The sequence below is a fragment of the Rhinoderma darwinii genome, chromosome 1 (genome assembly GCF_050947455.1).
Source record: "Rhinoderma darwinii isolate aRhiDar2 chromosome 1, aRhiDar2.hap1, whole genome shotgun sequence".
Taxonomy (NCBI): domain Eukaryota; kingdom Metazoa; phylum Chordata; class Amphibia; order Anura; family Rhinodermatidae; genus Rhinoderma; species Rhinoderma darwinii.
The window spans coordinates 531,169,802-531,192,818 of record NC_134687.1 but is presented as its reverse complement, the minus strand read 5'-3'; the positions used below and the strand labels follow the sequence as shown (position 1 = coordinate 531,192,818).

General features: G+C 39.8%; 1 protein-coding gene across 2 annotated transcripts in view; it reads left to right on the top strand.

The window, feature by feature from the left end:
* LOC142660430 (uncharacterized) overlaps positions 1 to 23,017 on the top strand; it is a 173,420-nt gene that overhangs the window by 138,061 nt on the left and 12,342 nt on the right. For both annotated transcript variants that reach the window (XM_075837049.1, XM_075837053.1), the window contains one exon: positions 13,673 to 13,831. In XM_075837049.1, the coding sequence (XP_075693164.1) occupies positions 13,673 to 13,831 (159 nt within the window). The remainder of the gene's footprint in view (positions 1 to 13,672; positions 13,832 to 23,017) is intronic.

Below are 23,017 nucleotides of genomic sequence, written 5' to 3'. Positions count from 1 at the left end.
ATCTTCTATAAATGTGGTGGCTTTCTTCTAATTCACACATCACTGTTATTTTTTTATATATATCCGTTATTTTTAATGTGATTGTTCTCAAACCTTGTATGTTGCTAGAACATACTGTGGCTTGGTCTGACAAAGTATTTTTTTACTTCTCAGTATAAACACACACACTTTACCTTCTGTATATTTTGAGTTTGCTAAATTTTAATTCGGCTGACAGATTTAATTTAAATTTCCCTGCAGTTATCTGCCACAGTTAAGAAACGTTTGTGCATCTTTACAGCACATAAAGCAACATAATAAATTCTGTAGACAACATTCTCCCATTTAATCTTTAACGGTTATTTAGCTCAAAGCTAATTTTCACTCTCTTTTTGAACTTTCAGGTGCAAATCTTGTTCAGTCCCTTGATAATGGTGCTTGGGCTTTCTCTGAGAATTGACAAATTTACCTGTAAATTTAGCATGTTTTTTATGTACAATGGAGTTCCTTTGGGTGATTTACCACTTGCCATTACTTATTATTGCAGTTTTACTAATTTGTCTGTGAGCAGCATTCATTTTAATGGCAATTATGTGCAAACTAGAAACAAAGGGGGGATTCATTGCGCTTTCTACAGCAGATTTCTGGCACAGGAAAGTTAGAAACGGCACAAAAGTCGCAATCTGCATTAAAAAAAATTTACTTTTGTGCCGTTTGCGCCTCTCACAACACTTTTCTTAAAAGCGGGCTAAGCGAAAAGGGGCCCGACAATTTTTTTTTATAATTTACCACAGAACATGGCGTAAATTATGGCGCAAATCTAAGCCAGCTTTTGGCTAATGTAGAATTTACAATCTGGTGCACAGGTAGCCAGAAATTAGATTCCATTTATAAAGAGCGCAAACCTCTTGATAAATTAGGTGCAACTTTCTTTATGAAACACCAGTCTTAATAAATGCCCCCAAAGTGTCAGTTTGTAGTCGGTTGCTAATGGACAGTCAAGACTATTTTAAACATTGGCACAGAAAAGCTCCTCAAAAGTGGAATTTTCCTTTAATGCAAGTGACTTTTTTTTAAATTATTGCAACCTTTCAAAACTGTTATCTTGTGGGGCACATTGCTCATAGAAGTGATCAAAGAAATGTATTCATCTCACATCACAGCACGGCTCTGTTCACACTACATCCGATAGATACGTTTTTATAGCAAATATACAAACGTATACTGTAACGTTCTCATTGATTTTTTTTTTTTGGTGACCATGCATTCGAAAAGAGTTCCTTTTTGTTATGTTTGACAGGATTTTAATTCGGCACAGCAAAATAAAAAAAATACATGATTTACTTTTTTTCTTTTTCTTTTGTTATTGGTGTAATGGAGATATTCCTGTTTTAGATCCATCTTAAAAAAAATAAAAAGCAAAAGAAATCCATCACTTGAACAGATCCTAATGTATATCAACAGTCTACCAAACATATACAGTGCATCCAAGTTAGCAATGTCCCAACAGATCACCAGTCCAATGCATATTTCTTTAAAGTTAAGTCTGACTTGAATTAAAAAAGTTTATTCAGCATTCCGTCATTTAAAAAAAGTAAATAATTTAAAATTTTAGTGACATAGTTTAGTCTACTAATTCGATTTTTACGTCTTTAGGCAGTTTAACATCCCTGCAAACTAGCCATTACAAATTTTCTAATTTCCTGGATAAATATGTTCTTCACCGATGTTATTTTCTTACAAAGTTATAGGGTAGGTCCACTTCCACTGGGTTTTCCTAAAAGGAACATTTATGAATGTTCTGCATTTTGAGAATCTTCTACTAGTGTAATATAATAATAATCTTTATTTATATAGCGCCACGTATTCTGTAACACTTTACTAGTCAGAGGGTATGTGTATAGGCAATATCAGACGTTACATAGTGACCAAACTAATTTACAATTCCAATGAGGAGTGAGGACCCTGCTCACAAGAGCTTACAATCTATGAGGAAATAAATATAAATAGTGCTTGTTAAGTGCAATGGTCCAACTATCCTTTATACACATGGGGTAGTACATATAAAACTGGATGAGCCGGTCACCAGCCAGTATTTGTGTATGACAGACATGAAGTGCATTAGGGTGCAAGTGTGTAGGGGATACTGCTGAATGAGGGGGTCAAGTTCTGATAAATTATGTAAAAGGGGGGCTGGAAAAGCAGTCAGATTAGGGAATGTTATAGCAAAAGAAAAAGAATCATCACCGCACTGGAGATCAGTGTAAAATAATAGGTGCAAGCCTCAAAGGAACCTGATCCAAAGTCCCACAAATGGTATCTACAAAGAAGAGAGGTATCCACATTCTGGATAATGTCCAGAAATAGCTTAAGTGCATAATTTTACCCAGGTGTAAATGAGTGAAACATTTAAAATGTATTATTACATACACTCATGCATGTGGACTTCCTAATCCTCCCTCTCGGCGTCTCCAAAACATTGTTGCGCATGTCAGTCTAAAGCAATTTAGAAAACAACTCCCCTAGAGGGCGCTGTTGGATCACAGAGCGCATGCGTGCCCGGTAAACAGAAGGATAATCTGTATAATTCCAGCGTGAGTCATTCAGACATCACTGGCGCATCCGCACCCAGATTACTGATCCACCCGACCCCCATCTTGCAATCGGGTACACTTACTGCAACCCACTACATATGAAAAACTGCCTGTATCTAAATATTGAATTGCGTTATGGAATGTATACTGTTCATTAAATAAGTATATTAATCTTTACTCAAATATACTTCAAAAATATATAGTGCATTAAGTATTAGTGACAAGCAGATTCTAAATAAATGATGAGCCATAAATTCAGACATAAAATGTAAGTGAGTCTCCTATTAGAGAGGAGCTTAAACTATCCCCCAAAAAAGAGTGGTGAAACCCTTAAAAAAGAAGGTTCAATAACCAGATGCTGTGCTAAACACCATAATAAATCAATACCTCATAATCAGGCAAAGATATATAATCTATAATATAGGACATCACTGTCTTATACCAAAAATATAGTAAATCTATACATTATACCAAATACAGACCCAAATACAGACCCATTAAAAAATCGCACAAATTGTGATGGACCGCATATGAAAGAGGTGAATTTGAAGGAGAAAGTCCACGTGCATGTTATCATCTAGAAAAATATAGAAAAAGGAGAATTAATATATAGTCATAGAAACTCCATATTAAGACCTATAATATACAAAATTACTCACGACACATATATGTTCCGTTTCCATACAGTACTCAGGATAAATCAGAAAAATACAGGGATGTCCCAGCTAAACCAGAACACAGGAACACCTTCATGTAACATCACGGCCAACCTTAAAGTCAAGATTTAAGCCATTAGGGGATAATGTATTGAGTCGAAATATCCATTCCAATTATTTTTGTATAAGTTTAGCTGTCCTGTCACCCCCTACCCTATGTAGCGGTACATGGTCTATAATCCAAAAGCTAAGGTGACACACGTCTATGGGAGGTTAGTAAAGTCTCGCAAGATTTCATACTAACTTTGTTTCTCTATCTATTCCGGAGAGCTGGATATTGGCGTTTAGAGAATTTATCACTCATCTCGTCAAGTCGTTTAGACAAATGCAGTGGCTCAGATACGATTCACTTCACCCTAAGCATTTGACTAAAAGGAAGCGATTCTAGCATCCGCTTAGGATGCTGGCTATCAAAAGGCAACAAATTGTTGCGATCAGTGGGTTTAATGTACAAATCCGTTACTAACCTATCCTCCAATCTTTAGACCATTGTGTCCAAAAATTACAGAGATAGTTCAGATGTACTCATAGTGAATTTATTGTCAATATCATTCAAAAAGGAATAGAACTCCTCCAATTCACACATAGTGCCTGTCCAAATAGCAAAGACATCATCAATGTGTCTCCACCACCTCAGTACATGACCGAAGTGGTGGGATACATAGACGTGTCTCAACTCCTGGGCCGCCATGAACATATTGGCGTAAGTCGGAGCCACATTCGAGCCCATGGCGGTCCCTTTTCTTTGTACATAGAAATTATCTCGAAACAGGAAATAGTTCTCAGTGAGAACTATTTCCAATAAGTTCATTAGAAACTTCACACAATCATCCGTAAAGGACGGGCCTCTTAGAGCTTCATGAACCACCTGCAGACCTCCTAGAATGGTCAGTCGAGGTGTATAAGCTACACACATCAAATGACACGAAGATGACATTACTACTGAGTGTCACATCTTTACATTTTAAAATAAAGTCAGAGGTATCCCGGATATAGCAAGGGGCAGAGGTAGCATGTGATCTCAACACTTTATCAAGAAAAGATGCTATTGGCCCAAAGATGGAGCCCCTGCCAGAGACAATAGGTCGTCCAGGAGGTTTTTCCAGACCTTTATGAATTTTAGGGAATGTTACAGGTTGTCTAAAAAGATGTGTTTTCAGGGCATGCTTAAAACTGAATGTTGGGAAGTAATCGAATTGTCAGGGGTAGCGCATTCCAGAGGACTGGTGCAGCACGAGAAAAATCTTGGAGATGGGAGTGCGAGGTACAGATTATGGAGGATGTTAATCTAAATTTATTTCTCTAGAAGTCTTTTAAACCACTACAAATAGAATTTATGATCTCACAAGGCGAATTACATTTTAGAGAAGATGTGAAGCTGATCTCCAGTAGGGTCGTGGAACCATGCACTGCACCAGTGCAACTCTGAAGCAATCCTCCAATCCAGTGGTGCTACCAAGCCATCCTCTAATTGAGTGGGGCAATGGAGTCATCTCACATGACCTATCAGGAGATACTTTGTACTACATTTTCCCCTTAATTCAGCCATTTACACCTTAAATATGTTGGGCATAACTTTCTTGGCAACTCCCTGAAAAAAGAGACATTCACTTGCTGACTGGTTCCAGCTTATTTCTTAGCACAGAACAGTAGGTGCACATAAAACGATACCACAGCTGAAAAGCAGCAATATAATGTTTATTACTTCATGAGACAAGGTTTGTCTATGTCACTCACGAATTTCAGTCCAATTAATGCAAAGCATAAAAAATCACAAGCAATGTGGCCTAAGCAAAAATAATAAAACAGAACCTATTCAACATCATATTATTCTGCCTGACATGACGGGACCAATTCAAATATGGTCTTCAGTTAATAAGATGATGGACTGCAACATAAATGTGCTCAGTCTGCAGCCAACATTTTTTAATTTTTTAGAACTCTAGAAATTATTTATCATTGGAATAGGGTATCCACTAATACTAATAAATAACTTTTATTCAATATGCTTTCAAATAAGAAAAATGTGACTTAAAAGATAGCACACACTCCATTGGATTTGGTCCCTGATAAATGGGATACACTCGTTTTCACGATTCCCACATTAATGGATAAGTTAGGTATGAGTTGCTATTACGGGTAAGCTATTAACTCAAGAGCACCATTGTAGTCATTTAATGCGTGCTTATTTGGTACATATAGTCAGCCCTCCAATCTCTTAAGTCAACTGTATCCGTCCAGGTTGCTTTTATGTGTAGACTGTTGTTACTCAAGCACCATATTTATTAGGTGCTATTTCCTTTTAGAACCATTCCTGACGACTGTCCCTTTAAACACACCCTAAGCTTAATAGTCTCTGATGCTCTGAAAAAAGCGTTTTGCCTGAACTACTCAACCCTAGTTTGTCCCTGCTAATATTGGACTATTCTACCTAGCCTCTCCAACGTGTTTCACCCTGCATTCTGGGATCCTCAGGGAGAGTTTGACTATGTTAGTCTCTTTTCGTTACATGTGCAGTGCAGTGGCCGCGTGCGACCGGGAATGGGCGAGCTTATGTACCCTAAGGATCTCCCACAGAGGGGACCGATCCAGGGTGAAACAGCCAATCGGCGGAGGGGCTCGTCCCTGACGACATAGATCCACGCCTCCCGCTCGTCAGCCTTTCCAGTCTCTGGCGTCTCCTTCCTTAGTTCCTCATCTGTTGTCATGGGGACCTTTAGACGTGCTCTCGGCCGCGATAGTATAGCAGTGTGCAATGCATATAGCAAACCAGCTCACTCTTTGCCTATGTATATATTTAGCGCCATCTAATTGATTTACAGCTAAACAAAGTATATACCAATTAAATATCTAGTGTGTGAATGAGGATGGAAACCAGAAGAAGAATACGTTCCCAGTAGATCAGATTCACTAGGAGTCGCTGTAGAGGTATAGAGACTTGACAAATTGTGGCTATTCATATAGACCTTGAAACCGGGTACACAGCAGCAGATATTAGTCAAGGGCCCTGATGGTATTGCCATATACAGGTCGCCGTGCCCTATACTTTATTCAAATGAAACGTGACTTTTCACCAGATCTTCCTCTCCCATAGGTAATTTTTGGAGTGGTCTTTAACCCTTTCTTTAGATTAGGATTCCCAAGTAGGACATTAGAGTATTTGGAGGTAATGTCACATACTTCATTGTGTGCCTCATCAAAGGTACCAATAGTTGTAAAAGTATTTTCCTCCATTTCTTTTTTTCTGAGGGGTTAGGAGATCCCTCATTTTTGTACCAATAGCATCCTCCTGAGTGTTTTGTCTGGATAACCTTCCTTCCTAAATCTCTCACGTAGATCATTGGCTCTCTTAAATGATTGTGTAGAGGAACAATTTCTCCTCACTCGAAGGTATTGACCTTTCCGTGTTCCCCTTTTGAGTGTTAATGGATGATGGCTTTCCCATTTCAAAAGACTGTTGGTGGAAGTGGGTTTGCTATATACTGAAGTGTGAATTTTCCCTTTAGCGTCGTCCTCTACCTGCATGTCCCGAAATGCCAGATGTGCCAGGTCACACTCGTAAGTGAACCGCAAGTCAAGATAATTGACATATTAAGATGTTGTACAAATTTGCCAAAGTCTAGCTCAGATCCCTGCCACAACATGGAAATATCATCTATAAATCTATACTATGAAATAATTCTAGAACACCACTCCTGGTTTCCATCCACAAAAACAGTATTGTTCTCCCACCAGCCCAGGAAAAGGTTTGTGCACGAGGGGCACAGGGGCTCCATATAGCCGTACCCCGGAGCTGGTGGAAGAACCAACCATTGATGTGTAAAGAGCCTCCACATCCATACTTCCCAACAAAATCTGCCTGTCCAATTCAAGACCGTCTATTTTAAGAAGAAGTTCAGTAGTGTCACATAGCTATGATGGTAAACTACTCACAAAAGGTCTTGGTATTCTGTCCACATATATACCGATGTTCTGACCCAGACCACCTATTCCTGAAACTATTGGACGTCCTCGAATGGGCACCATATTTTTGTGCACCTTCAGAAGTGCATAGAAAGTAGGTATTGTTGGGAAGGGGGGGATCTTGTTCTTTCTCAGATATTAGGCCATCATTATGTGCCACCAACAGAATAGCCTCTAATTACTGTATAAATATTGGACAAGGATCCCTATCCAGTATCCTGTAGCAATCCGTGCCCTTAACCAATGCTAGACACATTTCTTAGTCTTTTGGTCCATGACCACTACATTACCACTTTTGTCTGAGGGTTTAATCGTGATGCTACTGTCCTGCTCTAGGGTCATAAGGCTCTTAATCTCTTCGTCTGTGAGGTTTGCTTTCCCCCACACTTTCCCTTTCAAGAGATCAAGCTCCTTTGTAACTAAGTCAAGGAAGATGTCAATGTGTGGGGTATCCCCCAATATGGGCATCTTAGAGTTTTTCATTTTTAAATCCGTAAATGGCCTTTTTGTAATCTCTCCCCTTCCTCCAAAAGTTCTACTAACGATTTTGTAGTTTCCTGTTTTATCTCACTCACTGTTGGATACACATATTTCTAGTTTGAATTCAATTAAATTTATGCCACTTCAACTTTCTTGTAAATAGATATAAATCCTTAACCCAGTTAAGAGATAAATCTAGTGTTGGGTACAAAAGATAGTCCCTTTGTTAAGAGTCAGCTCACTTTCTGTTAGTTGTCTGGCAGAAAAGTTGTGAGAGTTTTTATTTATTGAGGTCCTGGTCTTGTGTAGACCGTTTTGTTCCTTAACTGGTATGTTATTGCAAAGTCTGTATTTCCTCAAAGATTAGGAGGGTACTAGACATGAGCTGGTTTTGCCTGATTCACAGAAATATCAGTCCATAGTATACAATAGGATTATCTACCATTGTCTTAAATTCGCCACAAGCGAATCCCAAACCTGACGAATAGATTCACCCAATGCATCCTAATGACTACGGAACCACAAACCGATTCATAAATCCGGCAAAACTGAAATCTCCAGAGGGTACGCTGCCTGGCACTGCTCTATATTCTTATGACCGTCCTGTTCAATGATATCAACACTTATGTAATACTTCTCCAGTAAGGCTCTGTTTACATCTGCATTCTGGCTTCAGCTTAAAGTCACGATGCATTGCCGGATCCGTAGCACTACGGACACCAGCGATGAATGACGGACCCTATTGACTTATAATGGAGTCCATCGGGTTCCACCAAGCTGTCCTTTGTTTTGATGGGTAAAATAGCGCAGCATGCAGGGCTATTTGTGAAGTGCAATTTGATGGAATTTGCAACCGAGTCTCCAAAGCAGATGGGAACATAGCCTATCCCTTCCTCTTGATATTCAAGAATATTTATCAAGTGATTTAACATTATTTATATAGTACCAACCTATTCTGCCGCACTTTGCTCATTGTTCACTCATCATTTCTTTTTGAAAAATGGGATCACAATTTAATTTCCCTAGATCAAGCATGCACACTAGCTTGGGTCAATATCATAGGAAGCCATTTAACCTATTATTAGATTTTTGTAGTGTGGGATACAATTAGAGAACCTGGAGGAAACCTACACAAATATAAAGAAAACACAATTAGCACAATGATTCAAATAAATATAATGCTAAATTATTGCTCATAGTTTAATGGCAATTTCTTTAAGGCTTTTTTTTTGTTTGTTTTGTTTTTTAAAAAGACTTAAGAATTCGCCTTCCTTCCTCCAACCTCCACAACTTCCCATTCCTAGCTCACTACTATAACAAAACAATGGCATCTAATTTCTCACCACTTATTATTCATCCTATCTAATACTGGCTGTATTTTCAAGTTACTGTTTGTCCCATGGCTAAATATACCTTAGAAGCCATGTCTTTGTACTGAAGGTAGTTTATGTTTTTCAGCAGACCATCCTCTTTACTTGGTACCCAGCTAAGGGCTCGTGCACATCTGCGTTCTGGGTTCCATTGTTCTGCTCCGTCATAGGAGCGGAACAACTAGAATACCAGAATTTCGGGATCCGTTGCATGACGGGTTCCGTCGGGTCTTCGTTATTGTTTCCATCATTTTGCCGAACATAATAGCACTATTTTGTTCATCAAAAACAATGGAACCTCTGACGAAAGCCCCTATTGAAGTCTCAGATGCAGATGTGAAAAGCCCCTAAATTGTGTTGGCTCAATTCATAGTTTATAAATATTTGAGATTACATCTGCAATTGTACTCCAAAATTCTTGTATAACAGGGCAACTCCTTTCTGTAGGTTTTGTAATGAATTAAATAAAATTAGATAACTGTAATAACTTCTGGTTCGCCCTTATTTAAAGGAGTACAATTTAATGGAGGCCTTTCAGAAGAATGTGCTGAAATCAGGAAAATACATAGAGAAGAGTAGGCTCCCTCTATGTCTCTACAGGACATTAACATCCCTCAACAGTATGGCTCTGCACTTGTTAGCCTCCATCTTCCAAGCACCTGTTAGAGAAGGGTTTGAAGACCCGAATGCTGGCTTTGCTATTTTTTCTAATGCCCAATGCAGAGCCCTGGGAAGGTTGATGGTTGATGGGAAAAACCTGAGCTAAAGCCCTCCTTTTCCATATTTCAGCATAGAAGTAAGGGCCTGTTCACATCACCGTTCATTTCCGTTCCGGGGATCCGTCGGAGGGTTCCATCGGGTGAACCCCGCAACGGAAAGTGAAACTGACAGCACAGCTTCCGTTTCAGTCACCATTGATCTTAATGGTGACGGAAATATCGCTAATGCTTTCCGTTCGTCACCATTCCGGCTGGTTTCCGGTTTTCCGACGGAATCAATAGCGCAGTCGACTACGCTATTGAATCCGTCGGAAAACCAGAAACCAGCCAGAATGGTGACGAACGGAAAGCATTAGCGATGTTTCACTTTCAGTTTCACTTTCCGTTGCGGGGTTCACCCGACGGAACCCCGGAACGGAAATGAACGGTGGTGTGAACAGGCCCTAAGATATAATTGTATTAAATTTTCAATATAGACTGGGGGCATTTATCAATTACTTCTGGTAGATATCCCTCAACTCTAGGCATAGGTCCTTAACCTTTTCATGCCGACAATCTGTACATAAACGTCCTTTTCGCACATACCCCGTGCTGCCAGGACGTGTATGTACAGATGTCTGTTCCAGCCGGCATAGTGCTGTGAAAAGCGCTCGGACGCCGGCTGGGTCAGTGTCCCCGGCTACCCAGCAACCTGTTCTCTGACAGCCGAACCGATTGGTTTGGCTGTCAGAAAATATGATCACCGGTATTAACCGCTTCCTGACCGCCCACAGTAAATTCACGTCGGCGCTTGCTGGGCTCTGTGCAGCGCCGACGTGAATTCACAGTGGGTGTTAAAAGCGCGATCCGGGTGTCTCAGAGTAGTGCTGACACCCGGATCGCGCTGTAAACCCCTGCCTCTGGTCCTGGAGACATGACCAGGACCTGATTGGTTCAGGTCCCGATCATGTGATCGCAGGGAAAGTTTGTTGCTACAACAAACTTTCCCGAGGACCGATTGCGCGTGCTGCCGTCGCTTGCATGGCAAAACCGGAGGCCATACAACAGCCTCTGGTCTGCCATTCATGGAAGCCTATGAGGACCAGCTGGTCCTCATAGTTCTTCCTGGCAGTGTGACTGTCAACGTCACACTGACAGTTTATAACACGTTACACTACCTACCTAGTGTAATGTGTTATAGCAGCCATCAGTGCTGCAGGTCTTCAAGTAGAACAAGTAAAAAAAAAAAGTAATAAAAAATGTTATATAAAAATGTAAAAATAAGTTATAAGTTACAAAAACATTAAAATGCTTTTTTTCCCCCTATAAGTCTTTTATTATAGGGAAAAAAACAAAGTACACATATTTGGTATCACCGCGTTCGTAACGACCCCAACTATAAAACCATAATATTATTTTTCCCGCACGGTGAACACCGCAAAAAATAATTAAAAAAACAATACTAGCAGCACTATTTTTTTTGGTCATCACCCCTCACAAAATATAGAATAAAAAGTGATCAAAATGGTGTCACCATAATCGTACCGACCTGCAGAATAAAGTAAAATGTCATTTATAGCGCACAGTGATTACTGTAAAAAAAAAGGACAAAAAAGATTGTCAAAATGTGTGTTGTTTCTTTTTGTCACTTTGCTTGCCAAAAAATCGAATAAAAAGTGATCAAAAAAATCACATGTACCCTAAAATGGTACCAATGAAAACTACAGATTGTAACGTAACAAATAAGCCCTCGCACGGCTCCGGTGGAGAAAAAAATAAAAAAAAGTTCTGCCGCTCAGAACATAGCGACAGAAATTGTGCAGAGTGTCCAAAAGCGGATAAGATCGGGCACCATTTAACAGTGCGACACCGGCCACATATCTATGAATTATTATTTATTCACTGCATGATTATACCCTCTTATTATGCCCTGATGTACTCTGCACAGATTACATATCCCCCACATTATAAACTGAAATACCAGCAAAACCACAAACAGAATTATTACCAAGCAAAATCTGCGCCCCAAAAGCCAAATGGCGCTCCTTCCCTTCTGAGCTCGGCCGTGGGTCCAGACAGCAGTGTATTACCACATATGGGGTATTGCAGTAATCGTGAGAAATAGCTTTACAAGTTTTGGGGTGCTTTTTATTAATTTATTCCTTGTAAAAATTACATTTTTTTTATATTTTTTCAGAAAAAAGTTGATTTTCATTTTCACAGACATATTCCAATAAATAAAGCAAAAGACCTGTCGGGTCAAGATGCTAACTATACCCCTAGATAAATTCCTTGAGGTGTGTAGTTTCCAAAACCACTTTTGGGGAGATTCCACTGTTTTGGCACCACAAGACCTCTTCAAACCTGAAATGCTGCCTAAAATATATTCTAAAAAAAAAAAGGAGACCCCAAAATCCTCTGGGTGCTCCTTTTGGTTGTGAGGCGTGCGGTGCGTTTCAGTCCATTAGTACACTAGAGCCACATGTGGGATATTTCTAAAAACTGCAGAATCTGGGCAATAAATATTGAGTTGCATTTCTTGGGTGAAACCTTTTGTGTTACAGAAAAAAATGTATTACAAATTAATTTTGGCAAAAAAAATTAAATTTGTAAATTTCACCTCTACTTTGCTTTAATTCCTGTGACGCGCCTAAAGGGTTAATAAACTTTCTGAATGCTGTTTTGAATACTTTGAGGGGTGCAGTTTTTAAAATGGGGTGATTTATGGGGTCTATGTAGTACATAAAGCCCTCAAAGCCACTTCAAAACTGAACTGGTTCTTGACAAAATAGCCTTTTGAAATTTTCTTGAAAATGTGAGAAATTGCTGCTAAAGTTCTAAGCCTTGTAACGTCCTAGAAAAATAAAATAATGTTCAAAAAACAATGCAAATATAAAGTAGACATATGGGGGATGTTAATTAGCAACAATTTTGTGTGGCATTACTAACTGTTTCACAAGTAGATTACATTTAAAATGAGAAAAAATGTATAATTTTTGCAAATTTTCTTTCAATTTTGGTGTTTTTCACAAATAACCTATGAATTTATTGACCAAATTTTTCCACTAACATAAAGTACAATATGTCACGAGAAAACAATCTCTGAATCGCTTGGATAGGCAAAAGCATTCCAGAGTTATTACCACATAAAATGACACATGTCAGATTTGAAAAAATGGGGCTGGTCATTGACCCTTGGTCCTGAAAGGGTTAATCTTCTTACCAAATCAGGACTCCTGAGATCTAACATTTCGTGAAATATTACAGTAAAGTTTCAGTAATTGGGTGCTTGCTAGAGGATTGAATATGTGTACAAACCATTGGATTTTCTATATTATCCACTTTATATAATCAGCCAAATGATAACAAAGAAGTATATGGATTGAAAAGGGCGCACACAGTTCTCTTGTCCGAAGATTGGCAGTAGTCACTATTCTAATTGGAACTGTACTTCTGTGGTCGCCTCTGAATTTCTACTGTAATATTGTGTAGTTCCAGCATTGACCACACTCTAATGATGATCCCTTCTGTATACATACATTTTTGTAAACACATTTGGATAGCTTTTATTAGAAAATTTAATAGAATATTTTAAAAGAAGCCAGACACACACACATTGATGTAAGTATCCTGGTTACTCTCTCGTCAATGTGATCTGTTTAGTTGTAGGTGGTGGTAAAACATGGGGGCACATAAGGCGAGTTATAAACATTTAGCTAACAAAATTGTCTGTGCTTTGATTTTCATTCATGTTTATGACTTTTTAATTCCTCATATATTATCTGTTTATTCAGCTTGTTTCCACCTGGGTTTTATTGAAGAAGATGCTTTCTTGGTTTCTACCAGTTGACTTTATTATGTTTGTATTACAGGCAAAAATGGAGTGCTCTGTGAGCCAGGAATTTACTGTTGAGAATGTTCTTGCAGTATTGCCAGCATTTCCCAAAGGTGCTCCTCAGCAGCGGGCAAAAAGAGCGGCTGAAGCATTAGTGAAAGCCGCTAATTATTCCAGACTAATGGCAATGCAACAGGTATCTTGAACGTTCCTTCAGCACAATGATTCAATCATCTATTCATTGTATAGTGCTCCGCAATTGATCTGCTTGCTGTTATGTGTGAAGTAAAACTATTATTATAAACAGCTGCTCTGATGTCTACTGAGCTTTCACAGAGTCAAGCGTTTCCCAGCCAGGACCGGGAAACAGCTGTTTGATTATGTTTTATTGCATGGATAGAGGCACACAATTCTGGAAAACCTAGACCAGTGAAACACTTTTTTGAAAGGACTGCCAAATCTGTTTAACACTTTCCATGGTGAGATTCCCCCCTCTCACTTAAGTCTCCTTTTTCTTTTTTAAATTTGGATTATCCCTTAACCCCACAAGTAAATTTACTGACCAGTCAGATTCCAGCTCTCATTTTACAGTGGCCGTTTGAAAAATGAAGACCGCAAAATCACTGGTAGCTCTGTGTATCTCACTATTCCCATACCCTAGTTTTGATAAATATGTACTGTAGGTACTAGACCTGTAATGTGAGCCTATGAATTTGGTTCTCCCAATGCATACAGATATGTCTTGATCTAATGATTATCAAAATATCTGAAGTTGCAAGTTTTTATTTGTATAGATTATTTGATCTACTTTTCTATTTACTTAAAGCATACTTACATGTATGTGCAATGTCTGCCTAAAATATAGAGCATGTAAATCTAATGAACTTTGGAGTACCGTATATGGATTAGCAAGAGTTCTATATTTTTCTATGTTGGTTTTGTTGGAAAAGGGGGAATACTCCAAGTGAAAACTATCAGCAAGTGCTGTATTTCTTGCTAAAACATCAGCCTGTCAGCAGGAACAACTATGTTCAGAAGCAGGAATAAGGGTAGCAGTTTTTTGCTTATATCTTCTTACCGTGTACGGTCTACAACACTGTATAGCTTGAGGTGTGTTGAGTCGTGTGATGGATTTACCAGTAGTGATAATAGTTATGGTGTAACAACCAGCTGGTTTGTAGACCCACTGGACTACTCTGCTGGATTGGTGTAGGGCCACCTCTGAGGATGTTGTCTCAACAGCCTCCCTATCCTTCACCCTCTAACTCCTATACAGGGATCTTGTCTTCGCTGTGGGGAGACTGCCAGGTCGCTACCTCTTCAGGTGGTCCCGGCAGAGTAGCTTCTGGCCAAAGGATGACAATTGGTAACGGATGCAGGATACGAAACCTTTGCAGGATAACACAAGGTTTGTCCAACTTTGCTCAGGCACTTGGGCAGAGGGTAGCCTTACTTTGTAAGCCCTTGGTGTTCAGGGATAGACATTTACTACTCCCTGCCTCCTCCCCTGCTCTGTGCCCGTAGGGTGCGCGCGCTCTTGCTGTTTCTTAAAGAGTCAGTGCACGCGGACAGTGCAGGGGAGGAGGCAGGGAGCAGAGCGCTCAGGCATCCACGAGCATGAACAGACCGACGGATGTGGCCGCCGGGAGGAGAGAGAGGCGCTACATATGGTATGTTTTAGGTTTGCAGGTTGTTTTTTTTAAATACTTACACATATTATGTAGAAATATCTACCCTGTTACTGAAATTAAAAGGGTTGTTCAAGGGCAGTAGTCAGGGGCATAACTAGGAAAGACTAGGCCCCATAGCAAACTTTTGACTGGGGCTCCCCTGGGTGTCACACAACCCCCACTTGTAGATAGTGCCTCCCTATAGAGTCCGCCACACAGCGCCCCCCTGTAGATAGCGCCATATACAGCCCCCTGTATATAGCACCATACAGCCCCCCTGTAGATAGCGCCATACAGCCCCCTCCCTGTATAAGGCACCATACAGCCCCCCTGTAGATAACATCATACAGCCCCCTCCCTGTAGATGGCGCCATACAGTCCCCTGTAGATAGCGCCATACAGCCCCCTGTATATAGCACCATACAGCCCCCTGTATATAGCACCATACAGCCCCCTGTATATAGCACCATACAGCCCCCCTGTACATAGCGTCCTACAGCCCCCCTGTACATAGCGTCCTACAGCCCCCCTGTACATAGCACCATTAAGCCCCCTGTATATAGCACAATACAGCCCCCCCTAGTAGATAACGCCATACAGCCCCCCCTTATAGATAACGGCATACAGCCCCCCCTAGTAGATAACGCCATACAGCCCCCCCTTATAGATAACGCCATACAGTGCCAAACCCTTCCCCAAAAAACGGCCTATAGTTTGTCCTACAAAAGACATGTATCCCCTATCCACAGGATAAGGGATACATGTATGATCGCTGGCAGCAATAAGGAGAACGGGGGACCGAAAGTCCCCTGAAGTTCTCCATGAGAAACCTCGGAGCTCAATAAAAATTAAAAGAGCGCTGGTCACCCATGCGCACAAGCGCGACCGGTGCACAATTAATTTCTACAGGGCTGCCAACACTGACCCCGGAATTCCGAGGTTCCTCATGGAGAACATCGGGGGACTTTCGGTCCCCCGTTCTCCTTATCGCTGGACGGGTCCCAGCGATCACACACGCAGGTTGTTCCTACATGTCTTTTTGTAGGAACAACCCCTTTAATGGCAGAGCAGGGAGATACCTCCCTGCTCTGCCGTAGTGTTCAGTGGCGTTGCACTGTAGCAGCCATAGCGGCTGCTAGCGGAGCCTCCGGCCCAGGGCCCCATAGCAGCCGCTACGGCTGCTACAGCGGTAGTTACGCCACTGGCAGTAGTCCACTTAGACATTAGGTATTTGTTGGCAAATTTAGATCCAGTTTGAGTGGGATATTCTGATAACTGACAACTTTATGTTGAACCTTTAACATTAGATTATTAACTAGATCAGACAAATATCTAATGTTTATAGCCACATTTAGTCAATTTTCTAAAAAAACAAACAAACCATAAATCTGTCCATTGTATTAAGATAACAAACTGCAATATTCTGGGCATGTTATGTGACCTCAGCAGAGGTTACTGTGAAGGATGGAGGAGGAGGTGAGCTATTACCATCACCAATGGTGGATCCTGTATTATCTATATAGAGGTGTTACCTTTCATTGTATTCCTGCCAGTGATGAGAATGAGAAGTGATCGCTACAGAACAGGAAGTGTCAGCCTATTGAGGGCCCAGTGGTCAGTGTGAAAACTTCATATATGACTTTTTGATCACTTTTTCTCACTTTTTTTAAGGCTGGATTCAAAGAAAACTGCAATTTCTGCATGGTTTTTTATTTTATTTTTGACGACGTTCACCGTGCGGGTTAAATGATGTAATAAGTTTATAGTTGAGGTTGTTACGGACTCAGCGATGCCAAATATGTGTACGTTTTTTACTTTTATTTTTTAATAATAAAGCCGTTTGTTAGGGGAAAAAGTGTGTTTTTTATTTTCGTTTTTATTAAACTTTTTTTTTTACTAGTCCCACTAGGGGACTTCACTATGCGATTATCTGATCGCATTTATAATACACTGCAATACTTCTGCATTGCAGTGTAATATGCCTGTCCATGTAAAACAGACAGGCATCTGCTAGGCCATGCCTCTGGCATGACCTAGCAGGCATTTACTACAGACAGACCTGGGGGCCTTTATTAGGCCCCCGGCTGCCATCGGAGACACAGACACTCGGCGATCTTATCGCCGGGTGCCGGTGGGATGAGAGGGAGCTCCCTCCCTCTCTCCAAAACAACTCGGATGCATCGCTCTCTATTGAGTGCCGCATTAAACGGGTGAGAGCGATACTAATATATCGATCTCACCCGTACGAGCAGGGATGCCCCCAGCCCTCAGGTAGCTGAGAGCAGGGAGATTTAATGGCTCCCTGCTCTGTTTATTTATTCCAATGCAGCACCGTAAAAAGGCTATTGCATCAGAATAAAGCCCATTAGTGGCCGCCGTAAAAATACTATGGCGCGGTCACTAAAGCATTAAACAAGTCATTTTTCGACTATAAATTATCTTTTTCTGTCCAGAAGTCATCAGAAAATATATATATGAAGTCCACATATATTGTGAGCTGGAGATGCGATAAACTTAACAAACAGTATTTTTTTTCTATAATTTCTAGGAATTACTTGTTGAAGTAGAATCTTGGCAACTCTACTAGATCATTATTTTTTTTAAATTGCTATCGCTGCGTCCGTAAAAGTCTGATCTATTACAATATACCATTGTTTAACTCGCACGGTGAACACAGTAAGAAAACAAAAATGTAAACCGCCAATATCGCTGTTTTTTGGTAACCTTAGCTCGCAAAAAAAATTCAATAAAAAGTTGTATGTACCAAAAATTGGTACCAATAAAAACTACAGCTCGTCCCACAAAAAATAAGCCCTCACACTGCTCAATCCGCAAAAAAATAAAAACATTATGGTTCCCAGAATGTGATAAAACAAACCAATTAAGTTTTGTTTTTTTAACAAAAAGATTTTTTTTTTTTTTAAAGTAATAAAATATAGAAAAAATATATAAATTTGGTATCACTGTGATTGTATTGAGCCGCAGAATAAAGTGAAGTTGTCGTTTTTACCGCACGTTAAAAGCCATAAAAATGTAAACCAAAAAACAACATAGGAATCACAGTTTTTTCCAATGTCAGCCCGCAAATAATTTTTTTCCAGTTTCCCAGTACATTATATGGTACTTTAAATGGTGCCATTAGAAACTACAACTCTTCCCACAAACAATAAGCCCTCACACCACTATTAACGGAAAAATAAAAACGTTATGGCTCTTGGAATGCGGAATTCTTATACACTTGGAAAAATCATCCCTTTAAAAAAAACACATAAGACTATCCATTATATTTATACCTACTTATTCTTCCTTTATTTATTTTTTATTTTTTTGCAGTTCTTTAACACATTTTGCGATAATACTTCTTTTATATAATCTTTCGCATACAGACATTGCTATTTGTCAGATAGCCTGGTAAACATTTGAGTTTCAGACATTATTGCGCACACTGTCACATAGATGAAAATGTGAGAAATATTTATGCATGGAGAAAATGTGATTTTTCCTCCACTCTGCAGGTGTTTGTTTTAGAGGCAAAAATACATGCAGCACATTGGAATCATTCCACATCTATTTTTTGCTGACAACAGGAAAGCAGGACCCAGCTGTGCTTATGAATCTTTTTGAGAATAAACACGGTCACACTGCCATGGTCCAAAACCCCTTTGTTTTAAAAATTAGAACCATACTTTTAACAGTATTTCTCTATCTACATTTACAAAAAGTCAACTTTGGATTTTAACATGATTTTATCCTTTTAATATTTATCGCTCATTCAATAAAAGCCCTTATATGTATTAATAGCAATTAAATTATATTTGATTAAAATCACATGAAAGTCCCTTATAGAATTGAGCTATCCCTGAAAGTGTGATTTGTCTTGATTCTACAGTCATATATATATATATATATATATATATATATATATATATATATATATATATATATATATATATATATATAATTTACACACTACCGATCAAAAGTTTAGGGTCACTTAGAAATTTCCTTATTTTTGCAAGAAAAGCACAGGTTTTTTTCAATGAAGATAACATTAAATTAATCAGAATTACGCTCTATACATTGTTAATGTGCTAAGCTGCAAACGTCTGGTTTTTAATGCAATATCTACATAGGTGTATAGAGGCCCATTTCCAGCAACCATCACTCCGGTGTTCTAATGGTACATTGTGTTTGCTAACTGTGTTAGAAGCCTAATGGATGATTAGAAAACACTTGAAAAACCTTGTGCAATTATGTTAGCACCGCTGTAAACCGTTTTGCTGTTTAGAGGAGCTATAAAACTGACCTTCCTTTGAGCTAGTTGAGAATCTGGATCATTACATTTGTGGGTTCGATTAAACTCTCACAATGGCTAGAAAAAGAGAGCTTTCATGTGAAACTCTACAGTCTATTCTTGTTTTTCGAAATGAAGGCTATTCCATGCGAGAAATTGCCAAGAAACTGAAGATTTCTTACAACGGTGTGTACTACTCCCTTCAGAGGACAGCACAAGCAGGCTCTAACCAGAGTAGAAAGAGAAGTGGGAGACCTCGCTGCACAACTGAGCAACAAGACAAGTACATTAGAGTCTCTAGTTTGAGAAATAGACCCCTCACAGGTCCTCAACTGGCAGCTTCATTAAATAGTACCCGCAAAACGCCAGTGTCAACGTCTACAGTGAAGAGGCGACTCCGGGATGCTGGCCTTCAGGGCAGAGTGGCAAAGAAAAAGCCATATCTGAGACTGGCAAATAAAAGGAAAAGATTAATATGGGCAAAAGCACACAGACATTGGACAGAGGAAGATTGGAAAAAAGTGTTATGGACAGATGAATCGAAGTTTGAGGTGTTTGGATCACACAGAAGAACATTTGTGAGACGCAGAACAACTGAAAAGATGCTGGAAGAGTGCCTGACGCCATCTGTCAAGCATGGTGGAGGTAATGTGATGGTCTGGGGTTGCTTTGGTGCTGGTAAAGTGGGAGATTTGATTTGAATAAGGAAGGCTATCACTCTATTTTGCAATGCCATACCCTGTGGACAGCGCTTGATTGGAGCCAATTTCATCCTACGACAGGACAATGACCCAAAGCACACCTCCAAATTATGTAAGAACTATTTAGGGAAGAAGCAGGCAGCTGGTATACTATCTGTAATGGAGTGGCCAGCGCAGTCACCAGATCTCAACCCCATAGAGCTGTTGTGGGAGCAGCTTGACCGTATGGTACGCAAGAAGTGCCCATCAAGCCAATCCAACTTGTGGGAGGGGCTTCTGGAAGCATGGGTTGAAATTTCTCCCGATTACCTCAGCAAATTAACAGCTAGAATTCCAAAGGTCTGCAATGCTGTAATTGCTGCAAATGGAGCAAAGTTTGAAGGAGAAAATTATTATTTGAAATAAAAATCATTATTTCTAAACTTCTCAATGTCTTGACTGTATTTTTCTAGTCATTTTGCAACTCATTTGATAAATATAAGTGTGAGTTTTCATGGAAAACACAAAATTGTCTGGGTGACCCCAAACTTTTGAACGGTAGTGTGTTTGTGTGTGTGTGTGTGTGTGTGTGTGTATATATATATATATATATATATATATATATATATATATATATACAGGGTGGGCCATTTATATGGATACACCTAAATAAAATGGGAATGGTTGGTGATATTAACTTCCTGTTTGTGGCACATTAGTATATGGGAGGGGGGAAACTTTTCAAGCTGGGTGTTGACCATGGCGGCCATTTTGAAGTCGGCCATTTTGTATCCAACTTTAGTTTTTTCAATGGGAAGAGGGTCATGTGACACATCAAACTTATTGAGAATTTCACAAGAAAAACAATGGTGTGCTTGGTTTTAACGTTACTTTATTCTTTCATGAGTTATTTACAAGTTTCTGACCACTTATAAAATGTGTTCAAAGTGTTGCCCATTGTGTTCGATTGTCAATGCAACCCTCTTCTCCCACTCTTCACACACTGATAGCAACACCGCAGAAGAAATGCTAGCACAGGCTTCCAGTATCCGTAGTTTCAGTTGCTGCACATCTCGTATCTTCGCAGCATAGACAATTGCCTTCAGATGACCCGAAAGATAAAAGTCTAAGTGGGTCAAATCGGGAGGCATTTCTTCTACGGTGTTGCTATCAGTGTGTGAAGAGTGGGAGAAGAGGGTTGCATTGACAATCCAACACAATGGGCAGCACTTTGAACACATTTTATAAGTGGTCAGAAACTCATGAAAGAATAAAGTAACATTAAAATTATGCACACCATTGTTTTTCTTGTGAAATTCTCGATAAGTTTGATGTGTCACATGACCCTCTTCCCATTGAAAAAACTAAAGTTGGATACAAAATGGCCGACTTCAAAATGGCCGCCATGTTCAACACCCAGCTTGAAAAGTTTCCCCCCTCCCATATACTAATGTGCCACAAACCGGAAGTTAATATCACCAACCATTCCCATTTTATTTAGGTGTATCCATATAAATGGCCCACCTTGTATATATATAGCACACAAGAAAATGGCGACAGTACACTACGAACACTAATGCCACCTAAGTCACTAAACATAAATAAATATGCATTACTGCTAAATCTACTTACAATAGGGAGGTTCTTAGCGCACATTTTGATCAAATTGTATGAGCCCACCTGCCACGACAAGGCGACCTCTATGAGGGGGGAATCTAAGCTGCATATACACTCAGAACTGGGACTAAACCTACATATTCTTGGGGATGGTAGGAACCAGCATTTAACCAATAAAAATCACCCAGGGCAGAATGGGAGGAGTGCAAGATTTAAAAATGGAGGCAGTCACTAACCCCACATATATGAATCATATAAACAGCACAAAAGTCTGAACAGCACATTACAACAAAATGTGTGTGTGTGTGTGTGTGTGTGTGTGTGTGTGTGTGTACCCTGTTTACTATATAAATAGTTTTTGCTGTCATTGGTTTTAATGGGGTTTTCAATACGATTTTAGTTGTCAGTTAGATATGTCATAAAAATTTGATTTTTATCCCACAGTTCCATGTCCTAGACATGCTCTTCTTCATCACGGTCACACCATGACCACACCTTTTTGGAATTAAGCCTACTTGGTGATCAGCTGATCCCCGCTGGTGTCTCTTCTGAAACCCATTGCGATCAACTGTTCTCGATGGGGAAGGTTGCAGGGGAAGTTTTACATATACACTTATATGAGCACCCACTTAATACTTTGTCGGCACACCTTTTGCCTTTTTCCCATATATTGTAATTTCCATCATTGTCCTGTACAGTCAGATGCTGTGATCTGATTTGGTCTCTGATTCAGATTACCTGTTGTGTGACTCTTGTTTGTCAGTTTACAAATCTAACAATCCTGCACTTGGCTCCCGCATCCAATAGCCATTCACTACTACATCCTGTCATGGCTCTGGGGTATGTGGACCCACTGGGCCTCTCCGCCATAGCGGAGTAGCAGCTGGTCAAACGAAAAGTCTATGGCAGTGTTATGGAATCACTTGTCAAGCAATTCCCAGGGTGGAAGTTTAATGGAATTGCTATATTAACGAGTCCCCAAAGGTTGCTGGAGACTGTCGTGACTGAGCTTGCAAATAAAGCCGCAACCCCAAATCCGTCACAAGTCTGATCAACACTGTCTAAGGCTACCCTATGGTTTTCGCCAGAGCCCACCGCAAGGCAGGATGGTTTTTGCTGCA